The sequence below is a fragment of the Plodia interpunctella genome, chromosome Z, assembly GCF_027563975.2.
Source record: "Plodia interpunctella isolate USDA-ARS_2022_Savannah chromosome Z, ilPloInte3.2, whole genome shotgun sequence".
Taxonomy (NCBI): domain Eukaryota; kingdom Metazoa; phylum Arthropoda; class Insecta; order Lepidoptera; family Pyralidae; genus Plodia; species Plodia interpunctella.
The window spans coordinates 11678182-11705428 of record NC_071324.2 but is presented as its reverse complement, the minus strand read 5'-3'; the positions used below and the strand labels follow the sequence as shown (position 1 = coordinate 11705428).

Here is a 27247-nt window from a genome sequence, read left to right as displayed (position 1 = left end):
GTCATAAAACGAATTAAAGTGTACAAAATTTAATCATGATAAAAGCTTGAAGGTGAATATTTTGAATAATCTGGAGGAAAACGTGTATAATTGGAGTTGTGTCACTTCCCTGGTGACCTGTCATCGGCCACGCAAGCCTGCTGGAGTCTACCTCGGATAGTCAGACCAGATAGTTCACGACATGGATAAGGTTAGTTCTTTATTCATTTTACACCATTGTACATAGAAAAAAAAAACATTACTTTTCATTAATTTCACAAATATGTAATTTAAACGGAATTATATTAATACATTTCTGTTTATTTCCAATAAAATATCTTGTAGGATTTAGTGATTAAGTGAAGATTTATTATTAAGTTTAAGTTAACGCGTATATATATATACTTAATTTGAGAAATCCCCAGATGCCATCAGTGATGCTAATTTGAAGCTCGTGTCCACATTTTTCGTAAAAATATTACTGTAAATGGGCTAAATCACGTCAAGTTTCACGTTGTAACACCACTTTACTTACTTAAATACTTACACACTTTACTTTTAACAATCGATGTGCATGTTTCTCGAAAAGGGATAGATTTATTTGTTCCTGTCCTAACCTCATTTCAATATGGTATTAGATAAATCTAATAGGGCATGGTTTATCTTTTCTCTCTGTTTAATAATCATGCATGCTCGCCTACCTGTCACATGTTGCAAACGAATGCATTTAAACCTAGGTTTGACATTGCATTATTCCATTAAGAGCTCAGTGCGGACGCACTGAAAACTAAATGGAATAAAATAAATGGAATGGACATTCCATTGATTCATTTACTGTTGCAGAGTAACTTGATGTAAGGCACAGGTGAATGGTATTACTTTTGTACAGTCGACATTACATCAACCTAAATTAATTGATAGTAAACACGGGCGGTCCCTATTACCGCGGCACAAAGATCCAGGAGTAAGTTGACGTGCAGTCGGCTGTATGGTCTGCAATAGGGTGTTACGAAACAGATAATAATCCAAATATACGCCTCTTCCTATCGAGTATGTTATTGCCAATAATAGTGTCTATTTTATTCAGGTTTCCTAAACATACTGTAATCTACTTTCCGAGTATAAACATGAAAACGATTTTTCTGCAACAAGAAAGGCTATGCTCAGCAGAGGTGGTGTAATGTTTAAGACGCTCGCCTGTGGATCGAAAGGTCCCAGGTTCGAATCCTACTCGTGCCACATGAGTTTGTATACCAATCTGACTCATGTATAGTAGTTTTCATAGACCACCACTTGCTTCCGGTGAAGGAAAACATCGTGAGGAAACCCGCACACTGGTTGATTATTATTAACGTTTGTGTGTGAAATGGAGAAGGCAATGGCAAACCACTCCATTAATAATGCCAAGAAAGTTGTTGTGTGTGTTTCATTCCACGTAATGACCACGACCCTCAGCCATGAGGAATACGACTATGAAGAAAGTGCTCAGCAGTGGGCGGAAAATACTGAAATGATGGTGATATTTTAATAAATGCAAATCTAAATATAAACTCAAAACAATATAAACTACGCGAACTTCGCTCGGGCAAAAACTTAATAAATTATATTACCCGTAAACCTTCCTCAGGAATCACTCTATCTATTGTTGAAAACCGCATGAAAGTCAAGGAAGCCACGTGATGAACCGAGGATTACTAAGATTTTTGTAAGAGACAAGTACACAGTATAATGGTCGAACTGTCAAATTGTATGTGCGTTTAATTACTTTAACAGTATCACGTCTATATCCCTTGCGGGATAGACAGAGCCACGTTTAGCTGTGTGACGGGTTAATTGATGGAGTTGAGTTTAAATAGTGGTAGGGTGTTAGCCCTTCGCCTACCTATAGGAAAAATATCTAGATTAAAACTTTTTCCTTTAATTAACTTTTACAATCTGCGCGGGAGGAGAAGCAAAATAAGTTCTATGAATTTATAAAAGGCCCGATATTTTTAGGTAGGCAGTTGATGGTAATCAAGTTCCAGTCTAATGGAATTCTTAGAAAGTATTCTTAATATAACGTACAACGTATTTGGCAGTACATCAAGTTACCCTGTATGAACCTCTATGGCGCTGTAATAGCGGCGAGTTTGCAATGAATTTGGATAGGTTGATGTGCTATTGACTGTACCATCATCGTTGTGCACGTGTTTTTTATTTGGGACATTATATACATTTTATTTTTTATCTTTTCACATTAAAAATATTTATTTCAGAGTTCATATTATGATATTAGTAAAAATACTAATCTTAGTAAAAGCAAATATACATTATACAAGTCACAACCATCCCTTAACCAAGGGAACCCCCTTAATTAAGAGGTACTTAAGGGGGTAAGGGGTCCCATCGGCATTAGTAATTTTCATAGACTATCATTTGCTTCCGGTGAACGAAACAACAAATAACTATAATTGAGCATTTATTGCTGCAAACATGATAATTTTATGTGAAGCCCTGATAGACTATCGGCAAACAGTTTGACGCGTTCACCGTACATTGCTGGTTTTCCTTGCTGTAATAAAAAGCTCACATATACAAACTACACAACGTAGGTACGTTAATTCGCGACGGCATCCGTCAGAGTACAGCGATCGTTATCAGCAGTTATAAAAATATTTATTTATTATAAAAATAAATATGTTGTTATTATTGACATAAAATATAATTTTTTAAGACTTTTGTAGTAATAAATATTCATCAACATTATTATCCCCGTGATATTTGGCTTCTTCGGCCAAAGAATCGAAAGGTCTACCACGAAACATACAAATACGTACCACGTTACAACACTCACATACTTTCTCCTATTCTCATACTCGTGTACGCATCGATATAAAACAGTGAACGTATAATAACGTAAAGTATAGTAACGTATATTATAGACTCAATGACAGCTGTCATGCTGTCTAACGACAGCTGTCAATGTCATAAAATACCGCGTTTTTATTTGTAAAAGTAAGACGACGAACGAAACCAAGAGAGTATAATTTATTGAATCCCTCGAGATTTCCCCATAATCCTCACACAACATCTTTTCACATGCTTTTCTATATAATTAAAAATACGCACCTTTTGTTTTGGGTACGTTGACGAGGAGCAGCGTCCTTGACGTGATATATAACTTGTACATGTGTATGATCTTATTATTTCATAGTTTTCATAGTTTATTTACCGTATAAAGTAGCAACAATGTACATCGAAACCGCGAATATTTGGCGAAATGTTTGCCGATAGTAATAGCCGGTATTACGTTCCCGGCACGCCCGGCCTATCCGAGTTTTACGGCACGTTCTTCCATTGCATTAAACCATTTGTTTTTGATGATGTATAATCTGATATTTTGATGTCTGTTGCAGGGGAAAGAGAAAGGTATATTGAAGCTGGAACCTCGGTCCCGGTTGTCCATAGACACCAAGGCCGAGCTGACACCGCAGGCGCAGGTTTGTTTGGCATTTTGTCCTAAACATGACTTGTGATCTGGCACGTAACTCGACATAGCAGATATGGCAGTCACTTTGCACACAACTTTTATAAACTACCAAGCATGCATGTACGCACGCTACCAGACCTAAAGGCCATTTTGACTGCTACACTGGAGCTGGGTCGATCCCCGGTCAAGTCAATATGGAAAAAGATCTTTTTCAGATTGATCTGGATCTTGTATGTTTATATATTTTAGTATGTTATAGATTATTAGTATCGTTGAGTTAGTATTCCAGAACACGCGTTTTGTACTTACTTTGGGGCTAACTGAGTCTGTGTGATTTGTCTGTGTTATTTTATTTACCTGATGAGAAATGGCCATCAAGCGTATGGATGCCAGCAACAATAGGGGTGTCGCACGTGCCTACTTTGTGGCCTAGAGCCCGTTTCAACAGTACCGTATAATTTCACTGCCTCTCTCCCTCTCACCCCTCAAACCAGAGTACAACAATGCATGCTAATATTCCGGTCCGAAGGGATCGACGACACAGCATTGTCCGTCTTGCTCCGTTGTTTCCTTGTTGTTGGGTTTGAAATTTACACGCGTTGCCTCGATACAATTTCTACGTTCTTCTGCGTTGATCCGTTGACGGATGTCAACGTTGTCAACGGATGTCAACGGATGGAAGTTGCAGCGCAATCATGAAAACATCAATGAAAACATGCCCTTACCTGGAAAAAGAAGAAATAAGAAGTAGTAAGAAATGATTTGTCATAAAATATATCACACTAGCTTTGCCCTTCCCCCTAAGATACCCTATGTCCTTCTTCATACTTCAAACTACATACAAATTTTCAAGAAGATTGGTTGAGTAGATAGAGCGTGTAGATGTAAAAACGAACTTACTTTCGCATTTACAATATTAATTAGGATTACGTTCTATATTCAAAGTAATCCTGTTAGAGTGACTAATTTATTTAGTAGATTTTTTAATTAAATTAATTTGAGTATGTACGTAGAACTAGATTACTTGTGACGTCACATAAAGACAAAATTATGTAATAAAACTTTAAACAAGCGCCTACAATATACAAATAATATATTCATACAATCAATCGGTTTTTATAATTTTTTTGTCGCCGCAATATGTATATTTTTAAACATTTCATTCCATATAATATTTAAAATTAGAACAATAATTATTACAACGTTCTAAATTCGTTTGCAGATCGGTATCGAGTGACCTTAGTTCTAAAATCACTTCTTCATTATTACACGGATGATACAAATGGTGGTTGGTGGTGGGGAGCGGTGATAATGAAATGCGCGCTCAGGGTCGCCTCTCGGGTTTCTGTTTGCGTCTAGTCAATTTTTACATAGTTTGGTTACCTACTTTTACATAAATACACACCAGCGCCATTCAGTGGTTAATCACCGTCTTTTTTTTTTCATTACTTTAATATTTCGTTAGTAATTAACTAACTTTAACACACACACAATGAAATAAATGAATTTAAATTGAAAATTTAAAGTAACAAAATTATAATTTCGGAGCTGATCGATTCGTATTGATTTCATGAAATTACATTATGACTTAAAAAGAAATATACTTTCAAATTGACCCACCCGATACAGCTGATGTAAACGTTCTCTAACTGCGACCAACGCTTGTATGAGAAAAGATTGTCCAAGACCAAAATGTAACGTACATTAAATTGGCTTAAATTTTTTATTTTATATATATATACCTTATAAATTTGAGGTAAAAATCAGGGCCATAATTAATATAATCATAAATAAGCGACACATAAAACTATTAGTTAGGAACATGACAAAAATGGACAAGAACGTACACCATCATTATCTAAAAGCTTTGTCCAATTTCTATATGTCTGTGTAAGCTATTATTGAAAATTTAGCGATTCACTAGCTGGATATAAGCCGATTATCCAAATCCCGAAATCCCAGCGGCTGTATGTATGGAATTAAACGAGACTCCATCCTGATGCAACCGGCACTAAATTTTCCACGTATATTACGAATTCAAAATATTCTCTATTAACAGTTTTGAAATACATTTTTTTTCTTCATTTTGTACTCGTTAACCACGTGATAACTTAATTAGATACCAAAGCCCGGTTAAGTCTAACCTCATTAGGAATTCGACTAATTTAGTGTGACGTATTTAAAAAAGTAAAAAATATATATATACCAATTTAAAAAAGTTAAGGCCGCTCCACACTGTCGCCGAACTTGACACACGCCGATGCGATGCGTGAACATGACGTAGTTAGTATGAATGATTTTATTTATCGCAATGAAAAACTAGCAATGTATACCGAATCTGACAAAGTTTAGCAAACTGTTCATCAGAAAACTCACATAGAATTTGTGAGATTTTTATGAACAGTTTGCACCAACTCTTTCGTTGTCCTGACTCGCAAAAACAAGTTCATGTGAGTAGGTACCTGTTTTTCGTAAAATAATTGTATTACCATTTTATACTGAAAATTAAACTATATTATAAAATAACTTATAAATTAACGAAGAAGATATACATCGCAAAATAAGAAATATTAGTACAGCTATCTATATATGTTCAATTGGAAAATAAATTCCTACTTATCAAGTCTTAAAAACTTAAAAGGTTACACTTAAAATATTTTAAAGTGATGGCAAAATAAGAAACCCAACATTACTGAATAAAATCTAGTTCAAAACAATAACAATACAATTTTAAAATATGTTAGAGGAAAATGTTGCCTTTCAAAAGCAAGTAAGTAACGAAGACCTTCATAAAGTTGCTTTAGATTTTTACAGAATTTTTCATTTTACACTTTTGCAACCTATTAATACGGTTAATGGGTACAGTGAGTAGGTTTCCTATGAATGTACGTCGAAATAAAATATATTTTCTTTTGCACGAACAGGTACAAATGTATATTTGTATTATTAAAGAGAAAAGAATTGTTTTCTTGTTTGTAATGAATAAATTTAATAAGTACTTTTTGTTCAAATTAAACACCAACTGACGATATGACGACCTCAATGGCGCTGTGGTAAAGTGCTTGCCTCTGAACCGAGAGGTTCCGGGTTCGATCCCCGGTCGGGTCATGATGGAAAATGATCTTTTTCTGATTGGCCTGGGTCTTGGATGTTTATCTATATATGTATTTATTATAAAATATAGTATCGTTGAGCTAGTATCCCATAACACAAGTCTCGAACTTACTTTGGGGCTAGCTCAATCTGTGTGATTTGTCCTGATATATTTATTTTATTTTATTTTTTAATAGGAGTAATATAGGCCAGGCTTTTTTTTAATATAGTTTTTTTCCGAGCGAAATCTGGAGAGGGCGCTAGTTACTTTATAAATATACATTTTTATTCTAATGTTGTAGGTAATATTCTGATGACTTTCCAACGTAGTCAAAACAGTTATTTTTTCTAATGTCAAAAACAAAAATTTCTATTAGTCCCAAATAGGCCCCATAAATATTTTTATTTAATATCTCCTATGTACAGACAGCCCACTTACAGTTTTATTATATGTATAAATGTGGTGAAATCCACAGATTAGGCTGTAATATATATTTTTTTTCCTTTTTATCGATCATTGGTTATAATGGAAGATATTTTTAAACCAACCTAAGAATTTTAAGGAAAAATAGAATACCGGAGATTCGTGAGAAGATCAATTCATGAACAAACAAACGTACTTTCGCATTTAAAATATTATTTAGGATAAAGATTATTACAATTATTTAAAGAGAAACTTTTGTCAAGTTTTTATCATGAATATTTTTTTTTATTTCTTGTAAAGTGGCAGCCCTATTCGGAATAACTAATCAGCATGCGATTGGTGTTCATTGGCAAAGACAGACGGCCAATTGTCACGGAGGGCCGGGGCGCGGTGCCACTAAAATTAACAAGGAGTCTCGTTAATGTCCATACTATGATCAAATGGGCTGTTTCAATCTTATTTACGGACGTGTGGACAATAAATCTACACTAATTCATCGATACTATTATATTATGAAGAAGTAAGCGTTTGTGAGTTTGTATCTTCGAGACGGGTAATCGCCGAAACTACCGAACTGATTTTAAAAAAATATTTCACCATTAGTAATGTACATTATCCAAGATTGCTATAGGCTATATTTTATCTCACAATTTCCACGTTTATACATTTGTGTATTTTATACTTACGCAAGAAATTCTTCACCCGTGTGAATTACCAAGACTAAATATACTTTTTCGCGGAAAAGTGTCCTTTTCCATATTCTAAACTATATATATATTATGTATATGAGAAATTCAGAGAAAATTGGTGGAACAAACAACAAATTCACTTTCGCATTTATAATATTATTTGTGACATTTTAAATCAGGCCAGTGGCAAAATTGATCGAACAAACAATTTAGATTCAATGATTGTTTAGTCACCAAAAGGTTTTAGGTAAAAATTAACATCAATTTCGACACGCGAATGAAATTGCAGGCACGCGGGTAGTGAAAATATAAATTCCGGAAACCTTAGTAAGTACTTAAAATTAAATGAACCTTTTTGATATGTTCTGTACATTGTAAAAAAAAAATAATCATGTTTTTACAAACAAATAATCTTTGTCTTTGTCTTTGATGATACAAATTTTCGCAAAGTCCTTAGTTAATTGAAAATGCATCAAGACCGCGCGTCGCAGCAGGAGCATAATGAATTTTTTTACAACGTACACTCCGCTATGTATTCAAATGACGATATGATATGAATGTTATATATTTATTATTTATTTATTTTGTTTATTCAAACATTATCGCACTGTTTAAAAAGTTTATTGCACTAATATAAGTAAATAAAATAAGTTTTTACAATTTAAATGACATGTTTGACACAAGTTTTCAGAGTCAGAGATCTTATTGCATTTAACCTTGAGGAGTTTCCACGTTTGGGTGCATCATTAAGCAGATCTTATTGCTTATCATCCAAACTAAACGTGTGTACAAAATTTCAGCTCCATCGGTTTAAGATTCTGCTTCAAAATTTAGTTGCATGTTAATTTTACAAGAATAGACATAGGAACAGGACGTAACTTGGTTACATTGCAAGTTAAAAGCTTGTAATTAAAATGAAAACAAGGATGTACAAAGGCGGAAGCAATACATGTAGGGGTCACTCAGGGCCCACCGGCGATACGTTAAGTTAATAATGTGCAGACTTCATGACATAATGCAATCTCCGCCAGACAAACTCAATTATGGATTTTAAACTAAAAAAATATATGACGAAGTATAATAACGCCCGTTTGTATACAAACAAAGGTCTCCCCTTCAAATAGAAAAGTTATATTAAAGAAGATAACACACAATGCATAGTGTATTTTGTTCTCAATTCATTCAGAACTTGATGTTTTTAATGCAATTACGAATGGGAGTGGCGGGTATTGTTTTCTCCTAGTCTATTTAACATGTTTCGGTTTTTTTCCTTAGCAAATAAATATAAAAGTTTTGAGGCCCGTAGCTGTGGTGGCCCAGTGGTTAAGACTTTCCGCCTGAGATCGAAAAGTCCCAGGTTCGAATCTTACTCGTGTTACATGAGTTTGTATACCAATCTGTTCAATTTAATTTTAATTACAATATTTAAAATTATATCTGTTTTTTGTGATATATTATTTACAGACTTGTATGAATGAAAAAAAATAAACTAAACTAAATTATACAACCCATCAAGTGCGTGACTAAAAGGCTGGCAGCATTGCCAGTCTGCACTGCAAGGCTCAGCCTCTGGCCTAAAAAAGCTTCCAAATCACGAGATACCTCGAAAAGAAAAATATTATTGACCGAGCAAGCGAGATCTATCATTTTACTTGGGGCAAAAATACATTTTTGTGTGTATGTATGTTTGTAACGAGATAAGTCTGATTTTGATGAAATTTAAAAGGTATGTAGAACCCGTCAATAGAATTTTTAAGTTCGTGGGGCATCCAAATAGGTTAAATCGTTTTTAAAATATTCTAATTTTTGTAAAATCACACCAAAATATATTATGTTCGCGAGGTCGTGCGAGGAATTTCGTGGCGAACAACTAGTTAAAATATTTTTTTTTTTTTACTTGTAAAAGGAAAACAATCTTAAATATCAAGAAAAACACATAACTATCTTTTAGATAGATTTTGTAGATGACTGTACCCAAGTTAGAGATATATTTCTCACCACGCCTCTCAATAATGGAGTCGATAATTTACTAATATCGGATAAGGTTCAACTCTTACTGAAACGTATTTTTTTTTTCTTTTCATGACTTTCATAAATGTCTTGTGATATGGAGAAAATGTAATTATTTTATATTGTTACTGAACAGAACAGGGACTGGAAAAGTTAACAAAACCGTTATCATTATCACATAAAAATAACGTTATTTTATTTCTATATCATGACATGATACAGAATGCTATTGTAATATTTTTAGAAACAATTGTGATTGTTAAAAAACATACTAAGTTGTAATTCTATTAAATAATATTATATTTATAATTACAATTAGTAAATTGCCTAAACAAAATCAATTCAGTGTAGCGGTCACTTCACAAAACACCAAATTGTCGTGTCTCGTAATGACCGCGCGGCCTCCACTACGCAAATCACTTGTATACGCCATAAATTGCGGGATTTATGGTTACGTGTGCGGCGTTCCTTCGGCGCGCGCCTTCTTCTAACAGTTCAACTATTGTCCTACTAGCCGCAACACTGACCAGAGGACAAATAAAAATAAAGTCGCGAATATTATTTCTGTGACACCACCATTTTAAAAAAGTTTATATTTAAAAAATAATGCGCTACAGGAAAATTTAGTTTCTAACGGCAGCGTTCCGATAGGTGCGTTCCATTTTTATATTTATTATTTAATATATTATCCAACAAAAAAAATCGGTAGAGAAGTCGTTTGGTAAAAGTCTTCACACAACAATGGGAAAATATACCTAATGCGAAAATCTCCCCGTGACCCAAAACGTAAATAATGAAAATACTTTCATAAATCTCTGAAATTCGCGATTTGAATCCTGCAAATAATACAAAATAAACACGTGTATCAATGAGTAATTGAAAATAACATACAGCCAATGAATATTGTAGTAATGGAATTGGAATGAAAGTTAACATTTCATTTAAAACATCGTCGTTTGATTAAAAAGCGCTAGTTTGCGGTATATGCAAAAGTTAATTGAATAGCTTTGAAATGTAATAGAATGACTTTTAAATTTACTTAATTCGAATTTACGATGTGTTTTTTGTAAAATCTTTCTTTCACATTTTCTTTTGTATGAAATATTTTTTGTAAACATTTTATTTTTGACATTTCAACAGAATTGATTTTGTGCACTTTCATGTCACACAATTCTAAAATCTGGCAAATGAGTTTATTGCGATAATTTTTATTGTGACGTGTTTACAGAACCCTAATGCATAAACTGGTAATTTAATATTTTAAAACTTTTCAATAATGTCTGTCTTTTATAATATCATTTAATAATATTGGTAAGAATAATAATGTTATAACGTTTTTTTTTTAATGATGGTTGATATAAAGCTAGCTCGCGCCATTTTGACCCAACATAGTAATGGCAATCAATATAACTTTTTGGCTTGTTTACACAGCCCCCAGGGCTCTGCCCACAGCTTCCCCGACTTTAGCAAGAGTGTGTGTAGGACTTTAGCAATATACCTGTTTTCGGAGGCCATCTCACCACACATAACCATTTTCAATCAGACTGTGCAAAATAAACATATATCGCGCCGACAGTTTTGCCGCGCATCACGTCGAACGCAAACATTGGAATAGAGAGAAAATCCTAAAGCCATAGCCACAACTTTTTTACAATTACCTTTAGCATTTAAAATGTCGTATAACAGTCACAGACCGGGTTTGCGAGCACCCACAGGTTAAAATCTTATTTATATAAATTAAAATTTAATTTTTTTGCGCGGACTGTGCAGCTAGGTTCCATGTCTGGGAAAATTCCTTGTGGAGAAAATACCGCCCAAGTCCAACCTACGGTCGCCCAAGTACTTTCTTAATTATTTAGTAAAAAAAATAGAGATAGATGAATCCTTCATTGCACCATTTACAGTAATATGTTGTACAGTCTGTGAAGAAAGTCAATAAACTGAATGAGGGCGCTGTCTCCTGTTGGCTACACAGCGTTACGCTGTGTTTATTAGCCGATCTTAACCAGTTTATTTGGTATTGCAAAAGCAAAAATAAATATTGTGAAAAAGGCGGACTTATAGTATATAAAGATGAAATACATTTCTTCTAGGTAATTTATACTATTCATTTACGATTTTTGTAATAATAAAACTGCAGGGCCCATACGAGGTCGGGCCTGCGTCCCCGCAGCCGTCGGTGGACCGCCTGTCGGTCACCTGGGCGGACCCTGGGAGCATGGCCTCGTCGGGGCTCAACGAAGTCAAGTTCTCGCCTTCCGCCGGCGGTGAGTAGACCTCACACTCAGGTATGTGGGCATCCTGATACACTCGATTCCCACCACCTGTTTTTAAAGCTTTTCATATATAAGAATCCATAGTGTCCGAGCCGTGTACAGAAAGCTGGACACACGGTGTGAACGCCTACCGCATTGTGCTAGGACCGTGTGATGTCCCAAGAGCGCGTGCTTATTGGCATGATCCTTAATCGATGTTTTAATCAAATGTTTTAATTCAGAATCGGAAATGTTCGATTTGGATGTTGTCTTGTCCGTTTGAACATTTTCGATTGTGGTTATTCGCGAAATCAGAATTCATCATTTCAGCTTCTTTCCACCCCTTGCTGGGCACTAGGCTCTCTTTTTGGACGCGACCCTTCCCTGTCCTGTGCTTGTCTAACCCTCAATCCACACACGCTCAGCGACTGTGATTATCCGTCCGCCATTTGATTGCTTTGAGGTAACATACCAGTGTGTGCCTTACTCGAGTGCTTATAAAATAAAAATTATTACTGAAAATCTAGTAAGCTATTTGGACCACCGTGCCGCTGGGCTCTAAGATTTTTTACAATCTTAACTATACCTACTTCACATGACAACCCATCTCGTGACTCATCATTCTACCCTACATATCCCAACTTGTTATTTGACTGTTGAAACGTACATGTTAGTAATATTTAATCTATGTTTGTAGGACATATTTAGTGCAATCAATGCATAGCAGTTTTCCATCAGACTGGATGTTGTTACATCATGTCATGTCATTTTTCGCGCTGCTAATTGCCACATGACATGCGCGATTACGGGTTTCCTGTATTGTGTGCTTTGCGAATATTTTAATGAACTAATTAGTTAAAGCGACTTTATCTAGTTATTGATGTAATAGAGACGACCTCGGTGGCGCAGTGGTAAAGTTTTTGCCACTGAACCGAGAGGTCCCGGGTTCGATCCCCGGTCGCGTCATGATGGAAAATGATCTATTTCTGATTGGCCTGGGTCTTGAATGTTTATCTATATATGTATAAAATATAGTATCGTTGAGTTAGTATCCCATAACACAAGTCTCGAACTTACTTTGGGGCTAGCTCAATCTGTGTGATTTGTCCTAATATATTTATATTATTATTATTATTAATAGTGTAGACTAATTATGGAGTTTTACACGAGCGTCGGCCGTAAGGGGTCGTAAGGGTCTTATTGATTTAGCATCTGAATTTAAATAATTGGCACGTAATTCCACTCAAACCATATTCTTTATTTTTTGTTGATCTATGACTCGAATACAAGCACATAGCCACACTGCCACTACTAGGGCATGAAAATTCCGATCATTACCGTGTCTACGGAATCTATATATAAAGAGGTAAGCGTTTGTGACTTTGTGAGTTTGTATGTTTGAGGCGGGTAATGTCCAAAACTACCGAACCGATTTCAAAAATTCTTTCACTATTAGAAAGGTACATTATCCAAGATTGCTATATGCTATACTTTATCTTAAAATTCGAGCGAAAAGCGAAGCCCCGGGCAACATCTAATAGTAAAATATAGTTTCATTTTAATAACTGTCTGTTTCAAGATGGTGCGAAATCAAGTACATTTTTGTTTTTTGATTTTATGTGTTGGAAGACGGTTAAGTTCTTATTCAGTAAAGTAGGTACTTGTAGTTATATGGTCTGTAACTTGTAGTCAATGAAATTCCACCAGAGTTACATTCGTATTGTAATTTAAGTATATTGTACATATTCTATGTTTATATCTCAGCAGTCAGTTTTTTTTACTCTCTATAATTAGCTGATAATATCATTTATACTATCTTAAATCGGTGTGTTTGTCTGATACGCAGCCTGTTCGTACTCGCTCGGATAAAACTATAACAAATTATACACCTAACCCTCCTCAGCAATCACATTATCTATTAAAATAACCCACATCAAAATGCGTTGCGTGGTTTTAAAGATTTAAGTTTATATAGGAGCAGATCATAAACGTATATTAAGGACAGACAGACAGCGGGAAGAGACTTTATAGAATGTAGTGATTCATGATCAGCTTATATTTTGGCCAATCAGAGTTTTCGGACGACGAAGACTACTCGGCGAGTCTGAGCGCCGTGCTGCGTCAGCGGCGCGCCAGCGTGAGAAGATCACGCAAGGGCCGGTCGCGCAGACCATCGTCACCATTCTTGGCTGAAGAAGTGCGCCGAAGGTCCTCTGTCTTCACCACCAGCTCCGGAGAGTGAGTATTTACTCGGAGGACATGAACGACACGCATCAGCGACAGATCAGCGTTAAAAAATCTGACATGAGCTGGTAGCGATGAACATCGTCACTTTTCCTGACTGAGGTGTGATGAAGGTCATCTGTCTTCACTGAGAAGGAATGTGAGTATCTTCGTTGCGTATATGTGCTCTGTTCTAAGTCAGAAATGTTATCGTGAGAAGATCCCGCAAGATCTGGTCGTCGACACTTTTTCTGCTGAGGAGGACATTTGTCTTCACCATCAGCTCCGAAGTGTGTGTATTTCTTATATTTATCCCTTCGAATGATGCAGACGGCGAAGTGAAACGTGAAAATGTTTGTTTTTAAGAAGACAGATAGATATTCAGTATCTGTCAGCACTATGTTTCTTGTACACGTGCCAGTTCAGATATAATACAGAGTACAAAAAGACCTCAGAATAGATTTGCAGAATAAATTTTTGACAGATAGTGAATATTCCTTAAAAACCAACAGTACCTATATTGATACGTTTTTAAAATGGTAGCTCCGCCGCAGAGCACGACATCAAATTCCAGGTAAGCATTAATTTTAATTTCACTTAAATCACAACTTCATTTTGCTTATCAACTTTTTGAGTTTAAATCATTCTTTACGGACTTATTTCTCATCTTACTATTGACCGTAGACAAAGGGGCTCTCTGTGTTGTTGATGGTGGACCAGTAAGTTACGTAGTGCTTACTTATTTGAGGGTGACGTCAACAGGCTAGCCAGTATGAGAAGGATTCGTGAAGGTAGAAGGTCTTCCTCGCCCTTGCCCGAACAGCAGCGGAGGGATTCGGCCATCACGTTTTCTGGGGCGTAAGTATCATTTATAAAAAATTACTATATTACAATCGATATCAAAAAATCACTTAAAATCAGACTTGGTTTGCGAGGAAATGACATATCACATGGTCTGCGTGTTTAATGATTCTCTTTCTCTCTTTCCTCTTTCTATCTGTGTTAGGGTGATTATCATGAGTAAAAACCAAAACCGATGAATTCATCAATTCGCTCGGTGGCTGCCGAGGGATCCATGAAAGAATGTGTGTGAGAAATAAATTATGAAAAATTCGTCGAAAATTTAAATTGCATTGACTAAGTTTTGAGTTGATGCCTCCTTGATGTGCCTCAATGAAAAAATAACAAAGCATTTCCAAAGATTTAACTCAAAACAATTCATATTTTTGGCGACTTTTGGATTTACCAAACGTAGCTTCGATAGCGTCATCGACAAGAAAATTGACTTTCTCATGAAGTTTTATTGCTAATAAATTACTCAGGGTAATAAACTCTAGTTTAAACAGCAATTTATTTTTAATCATTCATATTCTATCATAATAATGCGTAATAGAAGAATTGATCTCACACAAAGTGCTCAAAGCATCCTAATTAGTTATGTATTACTAAGATAAATATACTGATTTGATTGGCCCACAGTACCGCGATATCGATGGAGGAGATACAATCAGCTGTGGTGACACAGGAGCAGATTTTCGAGAACATTCACATACACAAGGAGGTCCTGAGCTACGTCAAGCAAGAACCATTCGAGATGAGGAAAAAACTGAAGATAGTACACCAGGTACAACTTGTACCTCGAATTTGTATAAAACCTTTTTAATTACAAATAATCATCTTTGTTCGCTTTTGTAAATAGAACAATTTGTTTAAATTCTCTCTATCTCTCGTCTCAGTGTTTTCCCTTTTACATTCGGAGCTGTGACGTCTCGTAGTCTTTGGTCAGTGTGAAAAATAAACTTTCGAGTTTTGAAAATTCGACTGTAGTATTACAACCAGCAGCCTGCCTGATGTCAACCTTCCTTGGGAATGTCATTGTAGCCTATCAGGTGCCAAGGCTACGTGGCTTAATCATCCACGAGGAATATGTAGTGGTTCAATTTTAAGGTGGAACTAAACACTACTATTGTAAATTCTCTATTTACTAGGGTGGATGACGAGGTCGATACAATGGACAACTACCGCCTCCCACCACTCACCCACCACACGATCAAGTGAGACAAGAGTTAGTCGTAAAAATGTTTTATTGACTCTGTGTTTTATGTAGCCTTAAGTACCTACTGTGTTTTAAGTACCTACTTAAAATCGAGTTATAGCTTTTCCCAATAACCTATCTACCATTTTGCCGTACTGCATTAAAAATGGTGCTATAAAAATTTATTAAAAAGAAATAGCAAGAAACGACATTTATTTGCGTTTTAATTAAAATGATTGCCTAAGTATGAAGGAATAATTTGATACGAAAACGTATCCACGTCTCGGGGACCGCTAAATAAACAAAGTAAACTAAGGTAATCTGTAATCGGCAATAGCATTCCCATTTCCAAAGAGCGTTGATGTCAAGTAGGTCCTTAAATCACAGCCTAATCTAGCGTCACAGTCACGAATGAAACTAATAATGAATTACACCGTCAAATTTGACGTTGACTTTAACCGACGCGCCGACTTTTAGACAAAATGTTGTATCTACTACATTCTGTGAGATTTTCTGCGCATATTAAAATTAATATCAAAGGTGAAACCCATGCTAAGCATACACGAAGATGGAAGAGTTTTTTTAGTTTTAGTTGTCATTATATTACAGGCTAAAGGTTACATAAAGCGTCACGAAGGTCAGCTGCAGCAGCGACTTGCGCAGTCCAAGAGCACAAAGGACATCTATGCTAGATTCAGCATTCTGCTGAATTCGGTAAGAGTCCATCCATTCCTTCATCGAACTTATTGGACAAAATTTGCAACGAACAGTGAAACATTGATATCACTGTGGGATTTCATTGGTGACAATGCAACAACACTGTTCCACGATTATGACTGATATTATATCATTGAATAAGCAAGTGGAAGTGCAATAGTGAACAAGTGCAATATTCACTACGAAATACCTGACAAACACTAATAAACTTGTTTCTTCTTTAGCTATTTGTCACAATTATCAAGAACCCATGGAATTAGTAGGTACTGAGTACTGAGATACCTACTAACATACACCAAATAATTAGTATATTATATACTACATATACTGAAGAATTCCATGTATTATATACGGCCAAAAGTTGCTAAACTCTATTGTTGAACCCCACCAGGTTCGAATTAAACAGGTTTCTAGCCGCTTACGAGAAGAATCTCCAGTTGCAGTCTGCAATGCTTGATTTTTTAAACTGTTCAAATGAAGACTCAACTGACACATTCGTTGTTTTTGTTTCGCCCCAGACTACCACACTTGTATAACACCTTTTCAGAAATGGCAGCAGCTGAAGCGGGAAGCGGCCAATACTTCCAACCTTCTGATCCCCTGGGAGCTCAGGATCAAGGAGATTGAGTCGCACTTTGGCTCCGTAGTCGCTTCCTACTTCACTTTCTTGCGTTGGCTATTCTGGGTTAACCTAGTCATAGGATTCATTTTATTGGTCTTTGTTATCGTCCCTGAGGTAAATTGTTTCATATCGTATCCTAACCATTACTTTATAAGGTTACACGGGCAGGACAAAACAGCCCTATTTATTAACATTTGCTCTCTTTCGAACGATAATAGATAGATACTCCTCCTCGTATACATTTTTTAAGACGTTTATTTTGCACTAAATTTCATTGGCCATTTACAAAAATAACATTAATTTTCTAGCACTTCGTAATTTTGTAACAGTTGATCTCACATTTATCATTTGAGGCTTCCAGAATTATTATAACTTATACGTACAGCTACTAAATACTTACCTGTGTGTGTATTTGGCAATAATTTATTATCATTCCATCTTTTCGCCCATTTTTTTTTTACACAGTTCTGCCAGAGTATTCACAGAAATTTAAAACAAATTCTGATTACTATTATATTTTGCAGTATTTAACAGCAGATCCCAAGCAAGATGGACAAAGGAAGGTCGTACAAGACACAGAAAATGCTACCAATTTGCTGACGCTGTGGGAATTTGAAGGGATTCTGAAATATTCTCCAATTTTCTATGGTTATTACAGCAACATTGAGCGACCCCAATATGCAATGCCACTTGCATACTTCCTGACTGGACTGGCGGTCTACATTTACAGTTTTGTTGCTATTTTAAGAAAGTTAGTAATCCCTAATTTTAGTTAATCTCTCTATCATGCAGTAGCATCCGCAGTCGGTTGCATATGGCGCTGTGACGCCGAGAAGGCTGGAGATCAGCGTAAAATAACTTTACAATTTTGAGGATGTCAAATGACAAACTGCCTGATGTCATTTCTCCTATTGATGTCGCCTGTACGATGATGTAGCGTTTAATTTCATAAAGGCTGATAAAATCTCCCCTATGAGAGACTATTTATAATCGTGTTTCTTTCACGTCATGTAAATATAGATCTCCACAAGTGCCATCACTGCTACCATATTTTATAATACAATATTGATGTTTGAAACATATACCGAAGATAAGGGTTAGTCCACGAAATACAATTAGTTATACGGTATAACAGAATCGTCAAAAAAGTCGAATCTATTAGTATTAATTCTTGGTATTCTTGCTTTGAGTCCAAATTAATTTCACTATGGCTACGTAATGTCGAGGACAGTTATAACTGTCAACTTTATTTGCCCTCGACTTGCAAGTACATACATTTTTATATTGTTAAATTACCGAAACACTATTTGTCTTTGTACATCGCTGTAAAAATAGACTTCGTAATATAGTCGTTTCATCCAGTTGGAAAATAAGGTATGTAACCTGAAAAATAAGTTCATACCTACTTTCACTTTTTTATAGAATGGCAGAAAATTCTCGAATGTCCAAACTATCGGAGAAAGAGGACGAATGTATATTCTCCTGGAAGCTATTCACCGGCTGGGACTTCATGATCGGTAACGCTGAGACAGCTCACAACAGGATCGCCTCAGTCATCCTTGGGTTTAAGGAGGCTTTGCTCGAGGAGGCTGAGAAGAAAAAGAACTTGAGGAAGTGCGTGAAACAAATAATATATATGACAACATCCAACGCTTGCAATGACCTCAAAATTATGATAAAATAATACATTAAGATAAGCTAATTATGTATCCATATTGTAACGAAATAATGGGGCCAACAGTGTTCACGATAGAAATGAACTGTCAAAAAGATTAATTACTTTCCATTATTAAATGCTTATCTATAAAATTAACACAAATCTATTTATATGCTTTAGCTCCAAAATAGATGAAACATCTAAAAAAACTTTAATTACACTAATGTTTGTAACTTTGCACAGCATATTTTCATTAGGTATTGCTAAACTTTTTTCATAACGTTTTGTCGAAATTGCAGTTGGCGTATTATATCTCTTCGTGGTGTGGTGAACATATGTGTAATCGTACTCCTCGCTGTGTCTGCTTATGCCGTAGTCACCGTCGTTTCTCGTTCAGATGACAGCCCCAAAGCCAGGAGTTGGTGGCGCGAGAACGAGACGACAATAGTCGTCACTCTTATCTCCATTACCTTTCCTGTTCTATTTGAGCTACTTGGTCTTTTCGAACATTATCATCCAAGGAAACAGCTGAGACTACAACTTGCAAGGTAGATTTGCTATAATAGTAATAATATTGGTTCTATTAAAATATCTTATTGCACCGTTACCTATTGAAATACTTAGCAAAATTTTAAAGTTATATCTTCAATACGTTTATTTAGCTCCCTGGAGCCAGCCCTGAAATGATGATGATTTGCACTTAATTTGTGTTCACCATATTTGCAAAATGTTATATCTTAGCAAGGAGTAGTAATGTGATCGTAAAAGTTATTGAACTAGGAATTATTTCTTTAATAAAATTAATTCTTGTAATTTCCTTTTTTAGGATAATGTTGCTAAATTTGCTCAATTTATATTCTCTGATATTTGCTCTTTTCACGAAGATTGGTGGAATGAGTATAGATTTGAATGCTTTGAAACCAATTAACGATAGTATAGAACTGAACATAAGTTCCAGCATAATCGACCCTATGTTACATTTACCGACATCGTGCTATGAAGAAATGGTAGCATGTGAAATTTGTAAGGACATGTTTTCTGTTCAAATGACATCACCTGTAACTGAAAATATACCTGATACTGGCACTGTAGTAACTGTACACCCTTACAACAATACATCTGAAAATCTGAAAATAATAAGAAAGCAAGAACTCAATAAAAATTACACGTTATTTGTTGATCACCAACCTGAGGCAGAAAATTTGATCCAAACCACTAGAAGATCACTTATGCAAGAACAATTGGAAAGACTAAGAAACATTGCCAGTATAACAAACACTACTCAGGAATCCGATGATCCCACCTTAGAAGTATACGATGAATACTTTGAACTTCAAAATATAAATAACACGTTATCGAATAATGAAAGTGAATCAAATAGTTTTAGAGATTATGTTTATAACCCTGATTTTACAGATAACATTTTGAATAATGAAGACAATAATATAAATACAATCAAAGAAACTACTACTAACATCAACGACTATACAAGTAATACAGAAAGTTTTACTGATCAAACAATAGATCAAAATTCCACAAGTAGTGAAATAAAGCATGATTGGACAGCAAGTAGTGATACGATAAGTGATTTGTTCTATAACAATACTACAAATTACGATTGGTTAAATAATAGTGAAACGATGGAAGAGCCGACCACAACAGACCGTTATACTGAATCTTCAAGTTATAAATCACTTACAAACCTGCACAAAACTACATTTAATGATTATACATCTAAAGATATAGATATGCATGAATTTACACTTACTGAAATCTCGCCAACACCAGATTTATCAAAAACATATTTAGAAAAAGAAACGCCCATGTTAGACTACGATTCAAGCACAAATACTGACTCAACTACCTTGAGCGAAATGTCAAATTGTCCAAAATATTTAAATTGTTCTTTAAATTGCAATGATCAAAACATAACGCAAGTTTTTGTTATAGAAAATTGCAAAATAGTAACAAAAATATGTTACAGAACAACATGCAAGTATAAAGATCAAGTTAATGAGAATAAAACGCATGAAATCAAGGACATAGTATATCTTGACAGCCATAATCGAAAAATGTACAATTTGACCGACGAAACTAAAAAAAAATTGGAAAAATTATGTTGGGAGACTTTGTTTGGCCAAGAGCTAGTAAAACTGACGATGATGGATTTGGTAAGTAGTTATGTTGGCTAGTCCCTGATCTTATCAATATCTTCAATGGATGTCAACATCATACACAATAATTAAGATCCATTACTGATAATAAACATCAAAAATCAATACAATAATCTATTGTTGAATCCATAAATATATTTATAGAATATCACCGACGATGAAACCATGGAATAATAAAACATATGGAATATTTTAAAAAGCAACATTTCATTCTTATTTTCTTGTAATAAAGTTGATTCTCAACCAACGTGGTTAAAGCCTGAACCTGCCTTTATCTAGGGACAAAATGCAATCTACTATCACCTGTAAATATGTTCATTTGCATTTATTATGCTTACAGGTGTTTGTGCTGCTGGGTACATTATTTATGGATTTCTTCCGAGCTCTTTTTGTCAGATACATGAACCGCTGTTGGTGTTGGGATTTAGAGAAAAAATTCCCTGAATATGGGGACTTTAAGATTGCAGAAAATATTTTACATCTTATAAACAACCAAGGAATGGTTTGGATGGGAATGTTCTTTTCTCCTGGTCTCGTTGTCCTGAATGTGGTGAAGTTGATGGTTATGATGTATTTGCGGTCGTGGGCTGTGATGACTTGTAATGTTCCTCATGAAGTTGTTTTCAGAGTATCCAAAAGTAATAACTTTTATTTAGCGCTTCTGCTTACCATGTTATTTTTATGTGTTCTACCCGTCGGCTACGCCATTGTCTGGATCAAGCCGTCGTGGCATTGCGGGCCCTTCTCGGAGCATCAGAAAATTTATTATATACTTACAAATAATATCTACAAAATTCTACCAAAGAGCTTGAATTTTCCCATGGAATATATCACATCGCCGGCTATAGTGATACCTTTATTAGTTCTACTCATACTAATAATTTATTACTTGATATCTCTGACCAATTCTTTGAGAGAAGCCAACAATGATTTGAAGGTATTTCTTTTATTTTATCTACCTATATACACATACACGACATAATAACGTTGAAAAATGAATAAAAGTTGCTAAATTAAACATATTTATTTACAGGCACAACTACGGCGTGAAAGAACTGAAGAAAGAAGGAAAATGTTCAAACTTGCCGACACAAGAGTGCGAGCTGGGTCTGGAGCAGTAGATAATACACCATTTTCTCGGTGGAAAAAAGCTCTACCGTCACTTCCTCTTAGGTCTATTGATTCCGATGAAAACAAAACAATTACTGGTGATGGTACAATGGAGCCACAAAAAGTCATCAAAAAGAAAGGTATTTGTAATTTTATTAATAAAAACTTGTTAATTTATTAAAATATTATGCTTTCTGTAATTGTAAAAAGAGTGAAGGCATATTCGCCTTCACTCTCTTTATTTGTTACCCCATGACTAAATTTCCAGGAGGTATATTTGCAAAAATAGTTGGAATGGCGGTTGACAAAAAAACTGACATTGATATAATGCCTGTAAATGATAATAATATTTTGTCACCTGTATCAAAAAATGATAATGATGATTCTGATACCGATTTCCACGAATCTTTACCAAAAGAAGTACTGACAATAAAAGACATCGTTTTCAAAAGTACACCAATCAAGAAAAAGAATAGTGTAGAATTTAAGACCGACGACATTGAAAAAAGTAAAGTTAAAACTGAAGATAAAGGACTCAAAGTGAAATTGGAAACTATTGATGATCGAACAGAAAAGAAGGCAATACTAGAGAAACAAAAAGTAGATCAACCAGTACATGACAAACATTTAAAATCAAAACCAGCTACATCATCTTCTGAAGTATTTTTTATTGAACATGGATCAAAAGTTGATAAGAAACTTGGGAGAAAACAAACATCAGAATCAAGTAATCAATCCAGACAATCAGATTCTATTGGATCAGTAATACCTGTAATTACTATAAGTGCAACAGAAAGCGATGAAGAGTTATTACAGTCTAAAAACGATTCCAAAGACAAAACATATCAAAAAAAGGATACTGATGAAGATACGATTTCTGATTGCTTAGAAAAGATTAATAAAAACAGTTCTGATATAAAATCTTTACGGAGACAAAGTAGCGTTGAAAGTATAAACGAGCAAAAACTTCCAAAGGAAATGAAACCTGAAGATGGACATAAATACCAGTACTCATTGTAATTCATATATATTGTATATTTATTTAGGCGTAAATGTCAATAAAGATTAGGAATGTACTCTATTGCATTTTATTTTGTTTAGTTTCTGTTGGTTAAACACATAATAAATTATACACCTAAATCTTTCTCAGGAATACACTATGAAATGGTGAGAACCGTATGAAAATCCATGCAGTAGTTATTGAGTTTATTGTGAACAGACAGATGTGGCAGAAGATTTTGTTTTATAATATGTATAATAATATATAGGATACTGATAAATTTTATACAAGGTTAATCTAATCCAGATGTTGTTGAGGAATGTGGTTTCCGTCCTACAATAGAACCACCACATATGCTCTCGTAAATATCGCACGAGACGAGTAAAAAGAAATTACTATTAGCAAAGACAACATTTACAAACAACAACTGAATCTCCTAGAGAAAGACTAAAAGCCAGAAGTTAATTTAAAACGTCAGAATATAATACTTATTATTTATGAACCAATAAATTTTAAAGAAATGAGGCAAACAGAAAGTAGGCTATACTTAGGATATAATTTGTAACTCTGATTACACAATTGCGTGGAGCACACGCAGATATTTAATCTGGAAAATACGGAAATATGACGATTAAAAGGAACTAACGCTGCTTGAGGACTTGAAATACACCCCTGTCTAATATTCTTCAGCATGTATTCCATTGCATGATATTTGGCAGACACGTAACTTTTGCCTCTAGTTGGTGGCCATGTTCTACAGCCCCTTTCATTATACGTAGTAGCAACGTCTAAAAATCGTTTGAAACATCCGCCCATATAAGTTGGCATAGTACAACTGCTTTTATTATTATCGTTAATATAAGTATACTTTTTTCCCTTGAATATATCATGGCACTTATTACTGGATAATTCTTTCTCGTCTAATCCACAGACAAAACACTGTGGCTTTTGTCTTGGTTCTTTTGGTATGGTCAATATTAAATCATCATTTGATACTTTCCTTGCATTACTTCGGAAACCTTTTTTAATTCTCCTTTTTGTTTTTCTTTTATTTTTGCGCTTTTTATTCACAATGACATCTTTATTCACTGTTTCGTTTGTATTGACAAAGGTTGCCATAGCTAAAGGATAATTTACAAATCTTGATATCACAAATTCGTAAGTATCACTAAATATATTCATGTCAGTTTCACTCGCTGTTGCAATTTTCGTTGTTGTTGTTTTAGTTGACCAAATTCCAAGAGGGATAGAGGTATAAATGCACGTAAACAATTTAGAAAAATCCTGTAAAATGGAAAAGGTTGGTCTACTCACATGAGAATCATACGGGGTTATTAAATTAGATTCAGTTAACTCAATCTCGCTTCTTTCCGCAATAGGTAATCTACTTACATTGGTGTCAAATGATCTTGTTAAACTAGGTAAGTCAATGTCGTTTTCAGAGTTAATTAATGCGTATTTATTTTCTTTAGAGTACGAAACTATTGTTGAACCACTTACTACTGGTTTAGCTAATAAATCATATAAGTCTGAATCGATTTCAAAATCGTTTTTCTCGGAAGCCATGATAGTAGTATCAGCGATAATTTCTTCATTATATTTATTTGTCAAACGTGTATGAGGTGGTAGGGTTGTTTCAGTAGTTTTACTGAGATTCGTAGATTTAAGTGTAGTAGATTCTTGATGTTGAAATTTTGTAGTTTTATCTTCAATTAAGTCTAAATAAGAATTATCTTCATATCTGTCAGGACTACTTTTAACTTTAATTGGTCTTTCTCCAATTACAGTTGGTGTGTCTTCTATTACAGTTGATTTTACTTTTATTTCAGTTATAGTTTTCTCAAATGGTTTTTCTTCGACTTTTTTTTCCTTTTCTATTCCTTTCATTGACTCTAAGTATTTAGAATAAGAAGCATCTTCAAATTCTTTTACTTTAATTTTAACTTTAATTGGTCTTTCTCCAATTACAGTTGGTGTGTCTTCTTCAGTTACAGTTGATTTTACTTTTACTTCAGTTATGGTTTTCTCAAATGGTTTTTCTTCGACTTCTTTTTCCTTTTCTATTCCTTTTATTGACTCTAAATAATCTGAATAAGAAGCATCTTCAAATTCTTTTAGTTTAATTTTAACTTTAATTGGTCTTTCTGCAATTTCAAATGTTGTTTCTTCAATTATTTCTTTATTTCTAGTTATTTTTTTCTCAATCGTAATTGGATCATCTTGTTCTTCAACCGTATACAGTTTTCCATTTACATTTTTTTGCTTTTCTACAATATTTTGTTGTGGTTTCTCTTCTATATTACCTGGTCTTTCTTCAACTTCATATTGTTTTTCTTCTATGTCATTTTGTATTTCTTCAAACTCGGTTGATCTTTCTTCAGCCTCATTTGGTCTCTCTTCTATAATTTTTAGTTGTTTTCCACTAATGGTTGGTCTACCTTCAATATGAATAAAGGAATCAGTTGCAAATGTATCTGCTTGTGTTTGTCTTATTGCAAAAGTGGGAAGGTAAATATCATCGTTAGTTGGTGTAGATGACCATACAGAAAAATTAAAGTTTAAAACATCACTTTGGTTAAACTTGTTCGGTCTCAAATAAAATGTAGGCAGATCTTGCTCATTCTCATTGGTACTGTTAAGAGTCACAAATGTATCTGGATCAGTCGCAGACTTTGTCAAGAGCTGTATAATGCCCAGCCTTCTTTTGTCTTCACTTGATGAGCTTAGTAGATATTTGAGTTGCACAGTTGAATCAGTAGATATTTCATATGATTTTGTATGTAACACTTTGTTAGTTTTGAGAGCATGAGATACATTTACATTAGTTTGGTCACTTGTTTTGGTCCGTCGTAAAGATAAAGGATATGTTACTTGTCTCCACACTGCTCTAACATTAATGTCGTCCAGAAGTTTTGTATCGTTAGTGAAGTATAACATTTTCTTAGGTTGCAATGCAGTTAAAAGCTTAGTTTCGTCTTCATAGTCTTCAGGCAGAACTACTTCCTTTGAAGTCAAATATTCGTAGGGATTACGTCCTCGGGACATTAATGAGGGTAGAAACTGTTCTGACAGCGGAAGACATGCAAGAATATAAAAGTAGAAATATATCATAATAAAAAATAAAAACATAAAATGGGTAAAAACCAAAACTGTAAAAATAAAACATATCAAATGATTGTCGTTGACATTGACGTGCAAAAAAATATAACTTTCAACGTTATCAACATATTTTTTATCGCTAAAGGACCAAAGTGAAATTCCCTACAGACAAATACAGTCTGTTGAACCCACCCATGTTTTTGAGTGTATTCATATGATCGATTTAATGGATAATTAGGCTTTTAGTAAGCTTCTCATAACCACATTTTTAATTTAAATAGATTCTTGAAATTCAGCAATATTTACATGGCACGGAATCTTAGCCTTATTATGGAGAATTTTTTTTAAATTAAATAATGAAATAGACTTTCAAAAAACTTTATGAAAAAGTACGTAAATCTCTAGATGCAACCAATACTCTAGAATTTAAGGATTGCGTACATCAAAAGGCAAAATACTCGTAATGTAATAATATGTATATTATTAGACAATAGATTTTCAGAAAAAATATTCCGCTAAATCTTTCATGTCGACTTTCGAAAATAACAAAACAAACTATATCATTGTCCAAATTTACAATCCTGCGCAAGAGTCTGCGATACTGCCATTAACAACCGCTACAGTTTAGGCAAAAAGTTTCTTATCTGCCTCAAAATCCCGTCGAAACCCCGGGAAGTCACCCCGCACCCCG

The 27247-nt window shown here is 34.6% G+C and overlaps 1 protein-coding gene across 2 annotated transcripts; it reads left to right on the top strand.

The window, feature by feature from the left end:
- LOC128683188 (transmembrane channel-like protein) lies at positions 1-23523 on the top strand. Of its 2 annotated transcripts, XM_053768509.2 has the most exons (15): positions 1-190; positions 3375-3458; positions 11805-11931; positions 13992-14157; positions 14905-15000; positions 15622-15766; positions 16787-16891; positions 17442-17630; positions 18041-18267; positions 18939-19130; positions 19473-19721; positions 20000-21344; positions 21688-22284; positions 22381-22597; positions 22726-23523. In XM_053768509.2, exons 1-15 carry the CDS (start codon positions 182-184, stop codon positions 23475-23477), a joined length of 4500 nt encoding a protein of 1499 aa, XP_053624484.1. In that variant the 5' UTR covers positions 1-181; the 3' UTR covers positions 23478-23523. The 2 variants fall into 2 exon arrangements, with proteins under 2 accessions (XP_053624484.1, XP_053624485.1); XM_053768510.2 differs by lacking the exon at positions 14905-15000.
- The last annotated feature ends 3724 nt before the right edge of the window (positions 23524-27247 follow it).